Source organism: Pongo pygmaeus, chromosome 12 (assembly GCF_028885625.2).
Source record: "Pongo pygmaeus isolate AG05252 chromosome 12, NHGRI_mPonPyg2-v2.0_pri, whole genome shotgun sequence".
In the NCBI taxonomy this organism is placed as follows: domain Eukaryota; kingdom Metazoa; phylum Chordata; class Mammalia; order Primates; family Hominidae; genus Pongo; species Pongo pygmaeus.
The window spans coordinates 48,499,286-48,517,981 of NC_072385.2; the positions used below are offsets into that span (position 1 = coordinate 48,499,286).

Genomic DNA, 18,696 nt, shown 5'->3' on the forward strand with positions numbered 1-18,696 from the left:
ATGTGCATTCCTGATTCCTTTTGGTTCCAAGTCCAATATGGCAACTCTCAAGGATCAGCTGATTCATAATCTTCTACAGGAAGAAGAGACCCCCCCCAGGATAAGATTATAGTTGTTGGGGTTGGTGCTGTTGGCATGGCACAGGCCATGCCAACAAGTCCACAAAGGACTTGGTAGATGCACTTGCTCTTGTTGATGTCATGGAAGATAAACTGAAGGGAGAGATGATGGATCTCCAACATGGCAGCCTTTTCCTTAGAACACCAAAGATTTTCTCTGGCAACAACTATAATGTAACTGCAAACTCCAAGCTGGTCATTATCACTGCTTGGGCATGTGAGCAAGAGGGAGAAAGCCATCTTAATTTGGTCCAGCCTAACGTGAACATCTTTAAATTCATCATTCCTAATGTTGTAAAATACAGCCCGAACTGCAATTTGCTTATTGTTTCAAATCCAGTGGATATCTTGACCTATGTGGCTTGGAAGATAAGTGGCTTCCCCAAAAACCGTGTTATTGGAAGTGGTTGCAATCTGGATTCAGCCTGATTCCGTTACCTGATGGGGGAAGGGCTGGGAGTTCACCCATTAAGCTGTCATGTGTGGGTCCTTGGGGAACATGGAGATTCCAGTGTGCCTGTATGGAGTGGAGTGAATGTTGCTGATGTCTCCCTGAAGATTCTGCACCCAGATTTAGGGACTGATACAGATAAGTAACAGTGGAAAGAGGTTCACAAGTAGGTGATTGAGAGTGCTTATGAGGTGATCAAACTCAAAGGCTGGGACATTGGACCCTCTGTGGCAGATTTGGCAGAAAGTATAATGAAGAATCTTAGGCGGGTGCACCTAATTTCCACCATGATTAAGGGTCTCTATGGAATAAAGGATAATGTCTTCCTTAATGTTCCTTGCATTTTTGGGACAGAATGGAATCTCAGACCTCCTGAGGAAGAGACCTGTTTGAAGAAGAGTGCAGTTACGCTTTGGGGAATCCAAAAAGACCTGCAATTTTATTTTTATTTATTTATTTATTTTTTGTTATACTTTAAGTTATAGGATACATGTGCACAACGTGCAGGTTTGTTACATATGTATACATGTGCCATGTTGGTGTGCTGCACCCATTAACTTGTCATTTACATTGGGTATATCTTCTAATGCTTTCCCTCCCCCCTCCCCCCACCCCACAACAGGCCCCAGTATGTGATGTTTTCCTTCCTGTGTCCAAATGTTCTCACTGTTCAATTCCCACCTATGAGTGAAAACATGCAATGTTTGGTTTTTTGTCCTTGCAACAGTTTGCTGAGAATGATGGTTTGCAGCTTCATCCATGTCCCTACAAAGGACATGAACTCATCCTTTTATATGGCTGCATAGTATTCCATGGTATATATGTGCCACATTTTCTTAATCCAGTCTATCATTGGCGGATATTTGGGTTGGTTCTAAGTCTTTGCTATTGTCAATAGTGCTGCAATAAACATACGTGTGCATGTGCCTTTATAGCAGCATGATTTATAATCCTTTGGGTATATACCAGTAATGGGATGGCTGGGTCAAATGTTATCATTAAAAAGTCAGGAAACAACAGGTGCTGGAGAGGATGTGGAGAAATAGGAACACTTTTACACTGTTGATGGGACTGTAAACTAGTTCAACCATTGTGGAAGACAGTGTGGCGATTCCTCAAGGATCTAGAACTAGAAGACCTGCAATTTTAAAATATTCTGATGTCAGACCATTTCACTGTCTAGGCTACAATAGGATTTTAATTGGAGGTTGTGCATGTTGTCCTTTTTGTCTGACCTGTGATCAAAACAGTAATATTTTAAGATGCACTGGGAAAAACATCAATTCCTGAAGTTGGACATAGGAATGGTTTGTAAAATCCTACAGCTATACCCTGATGCTAGATGGTACTAATCTTGTGTAGTCCTAAACTGGTCAGTGTGAAATAGTTCTACCACCTCTGAGGCACCACTGCCAATGCTGCACATGCTGCAGTTGCCCCTTGAGCCAGATGGATGTTTACTGTGTCTTATATAACTTCCTGGCTCCTTCACTGGACATTCCTAGTCCAACATTCTTTCCCAATCAGTCACATCCTGGGATCCAGTGTGTAAATCCAATATCATATGTCTTGTGCATTATTGTTCCAAAGGATCTTATTTTGTGATCTATATATGTCAGTAGCGTACATTACCGTATAATGTGAAAAGATCTACATATAAACAATACAACCAACTATCCAAGTGTCATACCAACTAAAACCCCCAATAAACCTTGAACAGTGAAAAAAAAAAAAGAATAAAACCAACAGTTTGTTTTTTGAAAGGATAAACAAGATTGATAGACCACTAAGTATATTAACAAAGAAAAAAGAGAGAAGATCCAAATAAACACAATCAGAAATGACAAAGGTGATATCACAACCAATCCTACAGAAATACAAAAGATCCTCAGAGACTATTATTAATAACTTTATGCACAGAAACATGAAAAGTCTAGAGGAAATGGATCAATTTCTGGAGACACACCACCTCCCAAGATTGAATCAGGAAAAAACAGAAATCCTGTACAGACCAATAATGAGTAATGAGATTGAATTGGGAATAAAAATCCTACCAAACAAAGCCCTGGACCAGAAAGATTCACAGTGGAATTCTACCAGATATACAAGGAATAGCTGGTACCAATCCTACTGAAACTATTCCAAAAAATCAAAAAGGAAGGACTCCTCTCTAACTCATTCTGTGAAGTCAGCATCATCCTGATACCAATATCTGGCACAGACACAACAAAAATGAAAACGTCAGGCCAATATCTATGATGAACATAGATGCAAAAATTCTCAACAAAATACTAGGAAGGTGAATCCAGCAGCATATTAAAAAGTTAATTCACCATGACCAAGTAGGCTTCATTCCTGGGATGCAATGTTGGTTCAACATACACAAATCAGCAAATGTGACTCACCACAAAAACTGAATTAAAATAAAAAAGCATATGATCATCTCAATAGACATAGAAAATGCTTTTGATAAAATCCAACATTTCTTAATGACAAAAATTATTAAAAAAGAAACTAGGCATTGAAGGGACATACTTCAAAATATTAAGAATCACCTATGACAAATCCACAGCCAATATCTTACTGAATGGGCAAAAGCTGGAACCATTCTCCTTGAGAACTGGAACAAGACAAGGATTCCTACTCTCATCACTCCTTTTCAACATAGTACTGGAAATCATAGCCAAAACAATCAGGCAGGAGAAAAAAATAAAAGACATCCAAATAGGAAAAGAAGAACTCAAACAATCTTTCTTCTCCAACCATTTGATTTTATAACTAGAAAACTGATAAATGTCTTCAGTAAGTTTCAGGATAGAAAATCAATGCACAAAAATCAATAGCATTTCTATACAACAATAATATTTAAACTGAGAGCTAAATCAAGAAAGGAATGCCACTTACAATAGCCACAAAAAGAATAATACATCTAACCAAGGAGGTGAAAGATCTGTACAAGAAGAACTGCAAAATACCACCAGAAGAAATCATAAATCACACAAACAAACGGAAAAACATTCTATGCTAATTCACTTGAAGAATCAATACTGTTAAAATGACCATACTGCCCAAAGTAATATACAAATTCAACGCTATTCCTATCAAACTACCCGTATCATTGCAAAACTATTCTAAAATTCATGTATAACCAAAAAAGAATCTGAATGGCCAAAGCAATCTTGTGTAAAAAGAACAAAGCTGGGGCATTATATTACCCAACTCCAAACTGTACTATAAGGCTACAGTAACCAAAGCAGCATGGTACTGGTACAAAAATAGACACACAGACCAATAGAACAGAATAGAGACCCCAGAAATAAAGCCGCACACCTACAGTCATCTCATCTTTGACAAAGTTGACACTAATAAGCAATGGGGAAAAGATTTTCTGTTTAATAAATGGTGTTACGATAGCTGACTAGCTATATGCAGAAGAATGAAACTGGACTCTTATGTTTCACTATATACCAAAATTAACTCCAGATGGATTAAAGATTTAAATGTAAGACCTCAAACTATAAAAATCTTAGAAGATAACCTAGGAAACACCGTTTTAGACACCAGCCTTGGAAAATAATTTATGATTAAGTCCTCCAAAGCAATTGCAACAAAACCAAAAATTGATATATGGGACCAAATTAAGTGGAAGACCTTTTGTGCAGAAAAAGAAACTATCAACAGGGTAAACACAACCTACAGAATAAGAGAAAATATGTATCTGAAAAAGTCTAATATTTAGAATCTATAAGAAAGTTAATTCAACAAGCAAAAAACAACTCCATTAAAAAGTGGACAAAAGATATGAATAGACACTTCTCAAAAGAAGACATACAGGCGTCCAAAAGCATAAAAAAATTCTCAACATCACTAATCATCAGAGAAATGCAAATAAAAACGACAATGAGATACCGTTTCACACCAGTCAGAATGGCTATTATTAAAAAGTCAAAAATTAACAGATGCTGGTGAGGCTGCATTGAAAATGGAACACTTATACACTGTTGGTGTATAAACTGTGCATTCGTTCACAATGTAAACAATTCAGCCATTTTAAAAAGCAGTTTGGAGATTTATGAAAGAACTTAAAACAGAATTACCATTCAATCCACCATTCCCATTAATGGGTATATATCCAAAAGAAAATCAATTGTTCTACTAAGAAGACACATGCACTTGCAGTATTCACAATAGCAAAGATTCACAATAGCAAAGATACTCAGTCAACCTAGATTCTGTCATCATGGTGGACTGGATAAAGAAAATGTGGTACTATAAACCACGGAATATGATGCAACCACATAAAGGAACATAATCAGGTCCTTTGCAGCAACATGGATGCAGCTGGAGGTCATTATTATAACTAAATTAACACAGAAACAGAAAACCAAATACTGCATGTTCTCATTTATAAGGGGAAACTAAACAATGGATACACAAGGACATAAAGACTGGAAAAATGGACACTGGAGACTACCAGATAGGGGAGGAAGAGAGGGTTGAAAAACTAACTATTGGGTATTATGCTCACTACTTCGGTGATAGGATCATTTGTATCCAAACTTCAGCAACATGTAATATTCACATGTTAAGAAACCTTAATCTAAAGTAAAAGTTGAAGTTTTAAAAAATGAATAAAGTATTTTCTAATTTCCCTTGTGATTTCTTAAAAGTGTATCATTTTATTTCCATATATTTGTGAATTGTCCATATTTCCTTCTGTTATTTATTTCTAATTTTATTCCTTTAGTGTTTGAAAGGATGCTTTTTATGGCTCAATCTTTTTAAGTTTATTGAGACTTGTTTTGTGGCCTGATGTATAAACTATCCAGGAGAATGTACTATGTGTACTTGAGAAGAATGTTTATTTTGATATTGTTGGGTACAGTGTTCTATATATGTCTGCCAAATCTATTAATATTAGTTTTAATGTTGTTGAAGTCTTCTATTACCTTATTTATTTTTCATAATTGTTCTATCCCTTATTAAAGATGGGACATTGAAATTTCCAACTGTTTTCATTGAACTATTTCTGACTTCAATTCTGTCAGTTTTTAATTTATAAATTTTGGGACTTGGTTGTTAGGTGCATATGTATTTACAATTGTTATGTCTTTTTGATGATTGTCTTATCATTAAATTATATCCTTGTCTTTTGTAACAACTTTTGTCTTGAAGTCTATTTTTTTCCCTGATATTATTATAGCCACTTCAGCTCTTTTATTCACTGGTTGGATCTAACGTGAACCTCTTGTAGGCAGCATGTAATTGAATTGTATGTGTGTGTGTGTGTGTGTGTGTGTGTGTGTGTGTTTGAAATCCAGTCTGCCAATCTCTGTCTTTAAATTGGAGACTTTAATCCATTTGCATTTAATATAATTACTAATAAGGAAGAATTTACTTCTCTGATTTTTTTACATGTCATATCATTTTTGTTCCTTAATTCCTCAATCACTGCTTTCTTTTTGTTAGTTAGATATTGATTTTGATTCTCTGCTCATTTCTTTTACTATATTGTATATATTTTGAGTTGTTTTCATAGTGATCATGTCATGGACTCCAATTAACATCTGAATTCATAAAAATTTAAATTTGAAATAATACCAATTTAGTTTCAGTTGTGTACAAAATTTGCTACTACATAGCTCTGACCTCTCTTGTGTTGTTATTGTGTCACAAACTATATTTTTATACATTGCATGACCACCAACATATATTTATAATTATTGCTTTATGCTTTTGCCTTTTTAATTATATACAAAATGAAAAGAGAAATTATAAGCCAAAAGTATATTCTTAGTGACATATATTTACCTATGTAGTTACACTTACTTGGGTTATTTATTTCTTTGTGTAAATTCAATTTACTGTCTAGTGTCCTTTCATTTTAGTCTGAACAACTCCTTTTAGTATTTCTTGTAGGGCAGTTCTCCTAGTGACAAACCTTCTCAGTTTTTGTTTATCTGGGAATATCTTAAATTTTTCTTCATTTTTGAAGGATCATTTTGCCAGATATAGAATTCTTGGTTAACAGTCCCCCCTTTCCCCCACAGCACTTTGAATATGCCATTCCATTGCCTCTGACATCATGGATTCTGATGAGAATCAGCCATTAATTTTACTGAGAATCTCTTATCTGTTAAAATTCACTTCTCTCTTGCTGCTTTCAGGATTATTTCTTTGTCTTGTCTTTTGATAGTTTGATTATAGTGTGTCTTGGTATAGCTCTCTTTGAATTTATCCCACTTAGAATTCATTAAGGTCTTTGGATGTGTAGATTCATACCTTTCATCAATTTGGGAAGTATGGACCATTATTTCTTCAAATATTCTTTCTTTCCCTTTCTCTCTCCTCTTCTCAGATTTCCATTAGTGTATGTTGGTATGGTCGATGGTATCTCTCAGGTATCTTAGGTTCTGTTAACTTCTTTTTTTTTTTTTTTTTTGAGACTGAGTTTCATTCTTGTTGCCCAGGCTAGAGTGCAGTGGTGCAATCTCAGCTCACTGCAAACTCCGCCTCCCAGGTTCAAGCGATTCTCCTGCCTCAGTCTCCTGAGTATCTGGGATTACAGGCATACACCACTACACCCAGCAAATTTTGTACTTTTAGTAGAGACAGGATTTCTCCATGTTGGGCAAACTGGTCTCAAACTCCCGACCTCTGGTGGTCCACCTACCTTAACCTCCCAAAGCACTGGGATTACAGGTGTGAGCCACTGTGGCTGGCCCACCTTTTTTTTTTTTGACACAGGATCTTGCTCTGCCACATAGGCTACAGTGCAGTGGCATGATCTTAGATCACTGGAGCCTCAAACTCCTGGGCTCAAGCAATCTTCCTGCCTCAGCCTCCCAAGTAGCTGGGACTACAGGCACATGCCATCATGCCAGGCTAATTATTATTATTATTATTTTTGTAGAGGCAGGGTCTTGCCTTGTTGCCTAGGCTGGTCTGTAACTCCTAGCTTCACATGATCCTTCCACCTTGGCCTCCTACAGTGCTGGGGTTACAGGTGTGAGCCACTACACCTGGCAGATTCTGTTTGTATTTTTTTATTTTTGCTCATCAAATTGAGTAATCTCAATAGACCTATCTGCATGTTCATGATTTTTTCTTCTGTTTCTTAACATCTATTGTTGTATCCCTTTTGTATATTTTTCATTTTAATTATTGTACTTTTTATCTCCAAAATTTCTACTTGGTTCCTTTTAATAAATTCTATCTCATTGATATTCTCTATTTTGGTGAGGCATGATTCTCATGTTTTCCTTTAGTTATTTGTTCATGTTTCCTTTAACTGTATGAGCATATTTAAAATATTTGATTTAAAGGTTTTGTCTAGTAAGCTCAATGTCTGGCATTCATTAGGGTCAGTTTTTATTGTTTTTGAATGGGTCATAATTTATCATGTCTTTGGATGCTTTGTATTTTTTGTTGTTGAAAAGCAGACATTTAGAATATTACAATGTCACAACTCTGGAAATCAGACTGTCCCCACTTCCCAGTGTTTCTTGTTGCTATCTTTGGTTTGTTTAAAGACTTTTATAAACTAATTTTGTAAGGTCAGTGTTTTTTGTTGTATGTCTCTATTCAGTTAGTTTAGTATTCAGCTAGTAATTCAACAGAGATTTCATTAAATGTCTGAAACAACAAAAATTTCCCAGGTTTTGCAGATGGGCTCTGTGTGTGCCTTGGGGTAAGACTTCAACACTCAGCTGGGCAGTTTACAAATCTGCATTAGCCTTCTCTTCCTGGTTGGGCCAAGCCTGAAGGTTAGCCAGAGGTTACAGCTTAGTTCCTTCTCATGTCTTTTGTGAGTACACACTTAACCTTGAGCATGAGTGTGGCCTTCTGGATTCCCAAAAATATGTAGGAGATTTTCAAAGCTTTTGTTTCCCAAAGCATCTTACTCTCACCTTTCCTCCCAGGCTTTCTGCTTTGTCTGCTAGTTGCCTCAACTGTTATCCCTTGGGCCAGGAGGCAGTGGCTCATACATTTGCCTTTAAATAATTTTGACAAAATCTTCCAGGGTAGTACCTCTCTCCTGGAGCATTCCTAGTTAGATTAAATAAAATTAAGACCTGTGAGCTAGTCCTTCAAAGAGCCACCAGACAGGCCAAAACAAACAACTACAATCCCCCAAGAACAAGATGTTTTCTGTTCACTATGGCACCTGGAACTCACACCATTGCTAAGCTAGAGAATGAGGGTTGGGGTAAGTTAAAATGCCACAAAGCTCTCCTGTCTAGATTCAGCTGCTTTTTCTTTATTAAGCATTCGCTTGGTTGCTGAAACCTTTGGTTATTTTCCAGAGTTTTGATAAAGTTGATTAGGACAGCTTTTGCCAGACTTATTTTTGTGTTGTCACGCCAAGTGTCAGGTTCCAGTCCATGCTGAGGTCTGAGGGGAGTGGGTGGACGGGTGGCAGATAGCTGAAAGAACACTCAGGGGGCCATAGGCATGTAAAATATGGCTTTTATTCTCTGGCTGCTCTGTCTGTCTTTATCTTGGTTGCCCACTGTGGCTGCAGCCCTTCTCAGCGGCTGGATCCGCAGCTCCTGCCATCCCCATGGCCCTCCCTTACAGGGTCAGCAGCTCCACTCTCTCTTTCTGGGTGTGAACCATATGTACAGCATCAGCAGGGCAACTGTACCTTTTACAGACAATAGTGGCTGAGAGCCAAGTATGAGTTTACACAAACAGGTTATATAACAAGAGTTTTGCGCCTGTGCTCCAAACTTGCTGAGTCACACTGGCCCAGATATCTGACTCAACTTACTCTTGACCATAGCACATACATTTTCCTTACATGTGTAGAGATAGATTTTTGGAATTTCTACTCTGCCATTGTTTGCTGATATAATACCTGGCTTAGTTATTCTTGGTCCTTGCATTTATATATAAGTTTTAGAAGTAGCTTGTCAATTTCCACCCAAAACACCAAATGGTATTTTGATTTGGTGGCATTGAATATATAGATCAACTTGAGGAGAATTGATATCTTTACAATATTGAGTCTTCCACTTAATAAATATGGCATAGCCATCCTTTATTTAGGTCTTTTTGATTTCCTTCAGTAATATTGTATACTTTTCTGTGGTGAGATCTTGCATATCTTTTATTATATTTGTCTTGAAGTATTTGACTTTTTATGCTTTTATTGTGGGAGGGTTTTTAATAATAAATTTCTTTTAAAATTATTGGACTATTCAGAAATGCTATTTATGCTTATCAATTTTAAAAGTTATGTTTTTTGAGGAACTTTAAATTTCACTAAAATTTTCAAATTCATTGGCAAAAGTTTTTTTTAAATAATATACTCATTTTAATGTCTGTGGATCTGCAATGATATTCCCTTATTCATTTTGGTAAATATTTTTAGACTTGCTCTCTCTATTTAATCAGTTTCAGCAGGAATTTATTAGTTTTATTAAGTTGAAAAAGTCAACTTTTGGTCTTTTGGATCCTGTCTATTGTGTGTTTCCTAAGTCATTAATTCTTGTTCTTATTTTTATTTTTTAAATTCTAGTAGAATTTAATTACTAAGTTTAGATAGTTTTTTATATAACATATATATTTAAGCCTATACATTTCCCTCTAATTCTGGATTTAGGAGCATCTCACAAGTTTTGATATAGTTCCACCATTATTCTGCTTAATTTATTTTTGGGTTTCCATTTTCAATTTCTTCTTTGTCTAAAAAAGGCTTATTGTTGTTGACTTTATTTTTTAAGAGAAGTTTTGACAGTAATTTGCTTTCCACACTTAGAATATATGTCTTCCAGATTTCATTATTTCTGCAGAGAAATCAGTCAATGGCATATTTGTTGCATCTTTGAAGTTATCTGTTTTTAATATGTTCTTTTTTTCCCCCCCACAATTCACTGTAATGGGTCTAGGTAGAGAATTTTCTTTGCATTTATTATGCTTGGGGTTTAGTAGAGTTTATATAATCTGTGGATTGATGTCTTTTGTTTTGGAAAATTCTCAGCCATTGTTTATTAAAATATTCTGCACTCTTCTCTCCTTCTGGGACTCAAATTACACTTTAATAGATCTTGTCATTGTATCTCTGCCTCTTATCTTCTCTTCCATCTTTTCCATTGTTTTGTCTCTTCATACTTTCAATTCATCAAATTGATATATTGAATTCTTACTTTCAGTTATATATATATATATACACACACTTATAAATATGTGTATCTATATATATACATTTTTTTTTGACACAGGATCTCACTTTGTTACTCAGGCTGGAGTGCAGTAGCATGAACATGGCTCACTGCAGTCTCAACCTCCTGGGCTCAGGTGATCCTCTTACTTCAGCCTTCTGAGTAGCTGGGACTACAGGTGTGCAGCACTCCACCTGGCTAACTTTTTTGTAATGATGGGGTCTCACTATGTTGTCCAGTCTGGTCTCAAACTCCTGGGCTCAAGTGATCTTCCTACGCAGACTCCCAAAGTGCTGAGATTACAGGCATAAGCCACTGTGCCTGGCTCAGTTGTATTTTTACATTCTAGAATTTTATTTTAAGTAACTTAAATTGTCTGCCAATTTTCTCAATTTTTTATTTCCTTGAACATTTTAAAGTTATCTTAAAATTAATGTCATATATCCATTATCAAGATACTCTGTGCTCTGTTTCTAATATACACTGTTTTTCTTGGTTTTTAAACAGGTAGTCCAGGGTTCTCTTGTATATATTTCCTTGTGCAGCTAAAATTTTCTGTTCCCCCAGATAAGATTTATGTTTTCTGGCAGGCATCCAGAGATACTAGTAGTCAGGGATCATCTTAACTTCTTCCACAAACCATTTATTTCTTACCTGGCATTATTTGTTTTGATAAATCTCCTTGGAGTGCAAACCTAAAGTAAGGGGGTTTATCAGCCTCCCCTCCTACTTAGTGGGCTCTGGGTTCTTATTTTGTCTCCTTTGTCCTTTGAAGCAATCAAAAAGTCTGCCTCACTTCACAGCCCCTTAGCATCCTCCTCTGGTGCCTCTAGGAAAAAAATGGCCATGAGTGCTGGGCTCATTGCTCTAAGTTTTCCTTTCCTCCTAAATATTCTTCACTATTTTATTAATTCTCCAGACCTTCAAACATATATTTCCTTAAGTATTTTGTCTATGGTTTCTAGGTGTTCTTAGTGGAAATATTGATCTGAGTCCTTAGTTTGTTATTACTGGAATGAGAAGTCCACAAATATGCATCAATTTACTTCTAAGTGTCACATTACTACATCCTACAGGTTTTTATATGTAATATTGTTTTCGTCATCTACTTCCACTTATGGAAATTCCCATTTTGTTTTCTCTTTAACACATGGATGTGCAGAAGTGCATTTTTTTGTTTCCCAAAATGTTTAAAAAATAATGTTTTAAGATAGATTCCTAAGATTTTATTGTGGTCAGAGAAAATATCTGTCTTCTTTTAGAAATATGTGTCTTTCTAAACACATGGCTAATTTTTGTAAATGTTCCATGCATACTTGAAAATCTTGCATTTGTTATATTTGTTAAATATAGAAATCAAAGTTCTTAATTTCACTGTCTGAATATTTTATATTTTTACCAATTTTGCAACTTTTGTTTGCTTCATGACAGTTTCTATCAGATGTGTTAAAATTTTCCATATTAATGTTGATTTATCAATTTTTTCTTGTATAAATTTCTCCAGTTTTGCTTTATAAATTCAACATTTGTTGTTAGTTGTGTACAGTTTCACAACTGGTGTCTCTTCTTTGTGGATTGTTTTGTATATCATGTAGTTTTCCTTTTAATCCTTAATAAAATTTTTTGCTTCAAACTCTGTTTTGTGATATACATTGGAAATATTACTAGCTCTCTTTTCATTAGTATTTGCATGGCATATACCTTTTGAATTTCTTTATTTTCTACCTTCTGTATTGTTTTTGTATTGAACATGTGGTTGCTAAATAGCATATAAATAAAAATTGTTTTTGAAATCTAACTTGATCACTTTTATTTGTTCTTAGGTGAGATATTTATACCTATTTAGGTATTTGCATTAATTTCTACTCTCTAGTTTGACTTTTTGGTTTACTATACTTCATTTTTGATTTTCTTTATTCCTATCTGCTTTTGGATGGAAATATTTGACTGTATATCCTTTTTCTCCTCTGCTTGTTTGGAAACTACAAATCATTTATCCTTTTAGTCTTTTCCCCTAAAATTTTAACACATACATGAAACCACGAATTTTCCTAAGGGAATATAGTGATTCTATACTTCTTTTTTCCTCCTGAATATATCAAGAAATTAGCACTCATTATCTACTGATTAATAACCTTCCTAATTTTCTAATTGTCATCTTGAATTCTACCTTTACTTTAAAAATTATTATGAAATAGTTAAGAGTCACAAAAGCGAAGTTAATACAACGCATATTCATGTATCCACAACCCAACTTAAGAAATAAAACATTATCTACATGATCTGAGCCTGCAGTCTGCCTCTCCTTGTTTAATTCTCTCTTATTACCTAACCTCCACTCCCAAGGTCACTTCTATTCTGGATTTCATATAATTTCTGTACCTTTCTTTACACTTTTTAAAAAAATATGAATTCCTAAATAATACATGCAATTATTTGCTTGTTTAATAATTTTACATATTTTATTCTACTTCTTGAATATTTAAGTTCTTCTGAAATGTAATTTTTTTGCTCAATATTAGTTTGTGTGACATAGTCATATTGATAGACATTATTATTCTAGTTTATTCATTTTCATGGCCATAGTGTATTATATTACATTTTATGAATATATCAATTTATATACTCATTTTCTAGATGGAAATTTAGGTTATTTCCAACTTTTGTTATTACAAACAATGTTTCTATAGATGTTCTTGACACTATTCACAGTAGCAACGATATGGAATCAACCTAGGTAGGTACTCATCAACAGTGGATTGGATAAAGAAAATGTATATATACACCATGGAATGCTATGCAGTCATAAAAAAGAATAATATGTTCTTTGCAGCAACACGGATGCAGTGGGAGGCCATTATCTTAAATGAATTAATGCAGGAACAGAAAATGAAATATCACAGAAGTCTAAAAGTTGAAATTATAAAAAAAGGACTTGAATGTGGCTTCTTATACAAATATGATTGATTTTTTCTCTATGATGCAAATTCAGTAGTGAATTGTTGAGCTATTGAAGATGCCCTCTTTGACTTTAATATATACTGCTAAATAATTTTTGCTTATTTTTTACTCCCCTTGCAATATGAATTGTTTCCATAACTCCATATCTTTGCCACCATTTTGCCAGTTGGATAGGTGTGAAATGGCATCTTTTCATGGTTTTAATTTGTTGTTTCCAAATTACTAGTAAGGTTGGATATATTTTCATATGCTTATTGGGCATTTAGTTTTCCTTTTCTGATAATTCTGTTTGTATTTTTTGTCTTTATTCCTTTTGGGTTGTTCTCTTTTTCTTACTGATTCACAGAAACTCTTAATAAGTCCCACTTTGTTGAGATTTCAGAACCAAAGGCAAATGTTTAGGATCATTTGATGATTAATTTTATGTGTCAACTTGTCTGAGGCATGAGATATTTACATATTTGGTCAAACATTATTCTGGATATATCTGTAAGGGTGTTTCTGGGTGAGATTAGCATTTCAATTAATAGATGGTAAAGCAAATTGCCCTTCCTAAGCTAAGTGAGCGGGACTTAGCTAATCAATTGAAGACCTGAATAGAATAAAAAGGCTGAAGAGAGAATTTCTCCTGCCTGACTATTAGGCAGGAACATCGGTTTTTTTCTGGCCTTTAGACTCAGACTGAAACATTGGCTCTTCTTGTGTCTCAAGCCTGCTGAGTTTTGGACTGGTACTTATACCATCAGCTCTCCTGGCTCTCAGGCTTTTGGACTCAGACTGGAACTACACATCAGCTGTGCTGAGTTTCCAATTGTTGACTGCAAATCTTGCAACTTCATACACACACACACATGCACGCACGCACGCACACACACACATCTTATCAGTTCTATTTCTCTGGAGACTTCTGACTAATACAGAACATGAACTCCAAATGAAGAAATGGAATCCATCCTTAATTCCCAGTCCAGGGACCAGGCCAGACCAGCCACTCCATGAAGGAACCCATCAGAGCTGGAGGCTACCTCGTGGATCTGAGACCCTTATTCTCCTCTGCCATTGTGTGGTCTTGCATACTTTTTTACCCACCTGGATAACATCTTGGAGAGCATTAGGGATAGAAAGAGGAGTCAGGAAGACTGAACTTTCATTAAAAAAAACTAAATCAGCTTACTGTAAAGGAGACATTTAAATCAGAAGAAAATAATGTAAATTAGCAAGTTTAAACATCCCCCTTTTCCCTATTACCCAGAAGAGTGAAGACTCATGAAAAAGATGAGATTAATAATAGAACATGGAGAGCTCTTTTTTTGTACATTTGATTATAGAGAGTAAACTGCAGTACCTTTTTGGTTATGTTAAAATCCTGTGTTAAATACCAAACAAATTTCAATAATTATTCCACTAGATTATTAAACTTTAATATTTTAAGCAATTTCTCCTTTGCTTAAACAAAATTTACAGCTACTTTTATGACTTTTGACACTGTTTTAACAATAGCTAACTATTAACATATCTTAAATTTATGTTGTAAGAGATACCTGAATGTAAGAATTTATGCTCTACAAGGGGAAGAACAAAGGCAAATTTTAACAAAGAGATGTTCATATGCATCTGCATTATTAAAACTGCACAACATGACCTTACCGTTCTGAATATCCACTTTCCCGGGCAAACCTCTGAAATGCACCCATGGGATCTGAGCCTGTGCTTAGGATGAATACCAGGGGAGTGTTGCATGACATGTCTTGATACAGGGTAGGCAGGTCCACAGGTGGTGTCTCTATAAACTGTTTTCCAAGATTTTCTATCACAAAGTCTGTAAGAGCAAAAACCACCTGAAAGTTGAAACGAAAAAAAAAATATGTTGAATGAGGATCCTTCATAATTTTATCCTAATTTTCTCCTTCAGCTCCTCAGAGGTTGGTGCCCTCTGTTTTTGTACTTATTCTGTCTTGATTGGGTATACATCTTTTTATAGATATTATTTGGTGGATTTATTTACCAAATATCTGTGGACAGCTATGGTTCTCATGACTCACAAGCAAGATGAAATATTAGGTAAGAGGGAAGTCCCTCAACATTCACTCTATTTATGAAGCTGCTGTCTCCCCTTCCTTGCTGCTTCTGTCCTGTTTCACATTCTTGTGGACTTTACTTTCAGCCCCTCCATTGTCTCTTTCTGCATTATTGATCTCTGTTTCCTTGATATTCCTATCATCACACAATTAAGCATTACTATATTCCATCCTTAAAAATAAAACCGAAACAAAGATCTTCCCTTGATGGCAGCTACTTTTCCAGCCACTATTTCATTTCTTCGCAAGCACTCACAAGCCAACTTTTCAGAAAATTGGCTCCATTTATTGTCTCCCTTTCTTCATCTCATTCATTCACCAGCCTCTTCTGACCCTTCTCTGGAACCAACCACAGCCTTGATGATTACGCCCAGGCCTGGCCATTTCCTACATCGATTTGGTTCTTTCACTGATCCTACCCTACCCTACCTACCCCATTCCTGTTCTTGCCGGCCTTGTCCCTCCCCAACCCATATGGAACCTTCGTGTAAGATAGAAAAAGGTGTCTCCTCTTCAAGGGACTTTTAATGTGCCAGAAAGCTGTCATGATAAATACACAGCCTATAATATCTACAATGTGAATGGCTCCCCCATGCATTATTCAGTGGACATCCTGCATAACTGTTAACAGCAGCCCTCCCCTTAGCCCTCCACTAGCTATCAACACCGTTCTGTCCAAACAAGCCTTACTTGTGTGTGTGTGTGTGTGTGTGTGTGTGTATGTAATGCTGTTGGGCAGGGAGGTGTCCCAACCTGGTCTAGGGCCATGGCCTTGGATCACACCCTTCTGTGGCCAACTTGGGAATAGATGGTGTTCACATGCCTCTTCCTTTAAGTGAGGATGTATTATGGTACTAACTATAAAGGTGTCAAGGTCTAGAAGGAATAGCCATGCAGTAGGGCCATCACGTTTGGAGCTTAGTTCTAATTCTAGTTGTGTCACTGTGTGGCTAAGTATAATTCACTTAACCTTTCCAGCATCAATTTCTTTATATTTTTTTTTTGGGTGGACACTCTTTTCTGTATAAATTTATGGGGTAAAAGTAATTTTGTTACATGCGTAGACTGCATTAGTTCTTGAGTCACAGCTTTTAGGATTTCCATCACCTGAATAATGTACACTGTGCTCATTAAATAATTTTTTTTATCATCCATCCCCTTCCCACCTTCTTACCCCTCTGAGTCTCCATTGTCTACCATCCCTTTCTCTACATTCATGTGTACATAATATTTAGCTCTCCCTTATGAGTGAGAACATGTGATATTTGCCTTTCTGTGTCTTACTTGTTTCGATTAAGACAGTGGTCTCCAGTTCCATCTATGTTGCTGCAAGAGACACGATTTTATATTTTTTATGGTTGAATATAGTATTAAATTGTGTATATATACGACATTTTCTTTATCCAGTCATCCATTGATGGACATGTAGGTCGATTCCATGTCTTTGCTACTGTGAACAGTGTTGTGATAAACATATGAGTGCAATTATCTTTTTGATATATTGATTCCTTTCCTTTGGGTAGATACCTAGCAGTGAGACTGCTGGATCAAATGATAGTTCTTTTTACTTCTTTGAGAAATCTCTGCCAGGCATGGTGGCTCATGCCTGTAATCCCAGCACTTCAGGAGGTTGAGGCAGGTGAATTGTTTGAGCCCAGAAATTTGCGATTGCAGTGAGCTGTGATTGTGCCACTGCAATCCAGCCTGGGTGACAGAGTGAGATCATGTTTCAAAAAAATTTTTTTTATACTGTTTTCCAAGGAGGTTGCACTAATTTACATTTCCACCAAGAGTGGAAATGTGTATTCCCTTTTCTCTGCATCTTCACTGACATTTGTTGTTTTTTTACTTTTTTTATTTCATTTTATTTTATTTATTTATTATTATTATACTTTAGGTTTTAGGGTACATGTGCGCAATGTGCAGGTTAGTTAAATTTTTTTACTTTTTAGTAATAGCTATTCTAACTGGGGTATGATAATATCTCATTGTGGTTTTAGTTTGCATTTCTCTGATTAATGATGTTGAGTATTTTTCACATACCTGTTAGCCATTTGTATGTCTTTTGAAAAATGTCTATTTATGTCCTTTGCCCGTTTTTTAATTGGATTATCTCTTTTCTTTGTTATTGTTGTTGAGTTCCTTGTGTATTGTGGATATTAGTCCCCTGTCAGATGCATAGTTTGCAAGTATTTTCTCCCATTCTGCAGATTATTCATTCATTCTGCTGATTATTTCTTTTGCCAAGCAGAATCTTCTTAGATTAATTAAGTGCCATTTGCCCATTTTTTGTTGCCTGTGCTTTTGAGGTCTTAGTCATTAATTCTTTGCCTAGACCAATGTCAGGAAGAGTTTCCCTTGGTTTTCTTCTAGTATTTTTATAGTTTCAGGTCTTATTTTTAAGTCTTTAATTCATCTTTAGTTGGTTTTTGTATATAGTGAGAGATAGGGGTCCAGTGTCATTCTTCTGCAAATGGCAATCCAATTTTTCCACCACCATTTACTGAAAGAGGTGTCTTTTTCCTATTGTATGTTCTTGTTGACTTTGCCAAAGATCGGTTGGCTGCAAATATGTGGCTTTATTTCTGGGTTTTCTATTTTGTTCCATTGATCTATGTATCTATTTTTATAACAGTGCCATACTGTTTTGATTACTGTAGCCTTGTAACATAATTTGATGTCAGATAATGTGATGCTTCCAGCTTTTTTCTTCTTTCTTAGCATTGCATTGGCTATTTGGGGTCTTTTTTGGTTCCATATGATTTTATGATTGCTTTTTCTAACTCTGTGAAAAGTGATGTTGGTATTTTTTAGGGTTTACATTGAATCTGTGGATTGCTTTGGACAGTATGGTCATTTTATTGATAGTAATTCTTCTTATCCATGGGCATGGGATGTTTTTCCATTTATTTCTGTCATTC

General features: G+C 35.6%; 1 protein-coding gene and 1 pseudogene across 2 annotated transcripts in view; one reads left to right on the plus strand and one right to left on the minus strand.

The window, feature by feature from the left end:
• Positions 1-18,696, minus strand: part of DNAH6 (dynein axonemal heavy chain 6) — a 322,627-nt gene that overhangs the window by 41,603 nt on the left and 262,328 nt on the right. For both annotated transcript variants that reach the window (XM_054474947.1, XM_054474946.2), the window contains one exon: positions 15,345-15,535. In XM_054474947.1, the coding sequence (XP_054330922.1) occupies positions 15,345-15,535 (191 nt within the window). The remainder of the gene's footprint in view (positions 1-15,344; positions 15,536-18,696) is intronic.
• On the plus strand, positions 30-2,312 carry LOC134737872 (L-lactate dehydrogenase A chain-like; annotated as a pseudogene).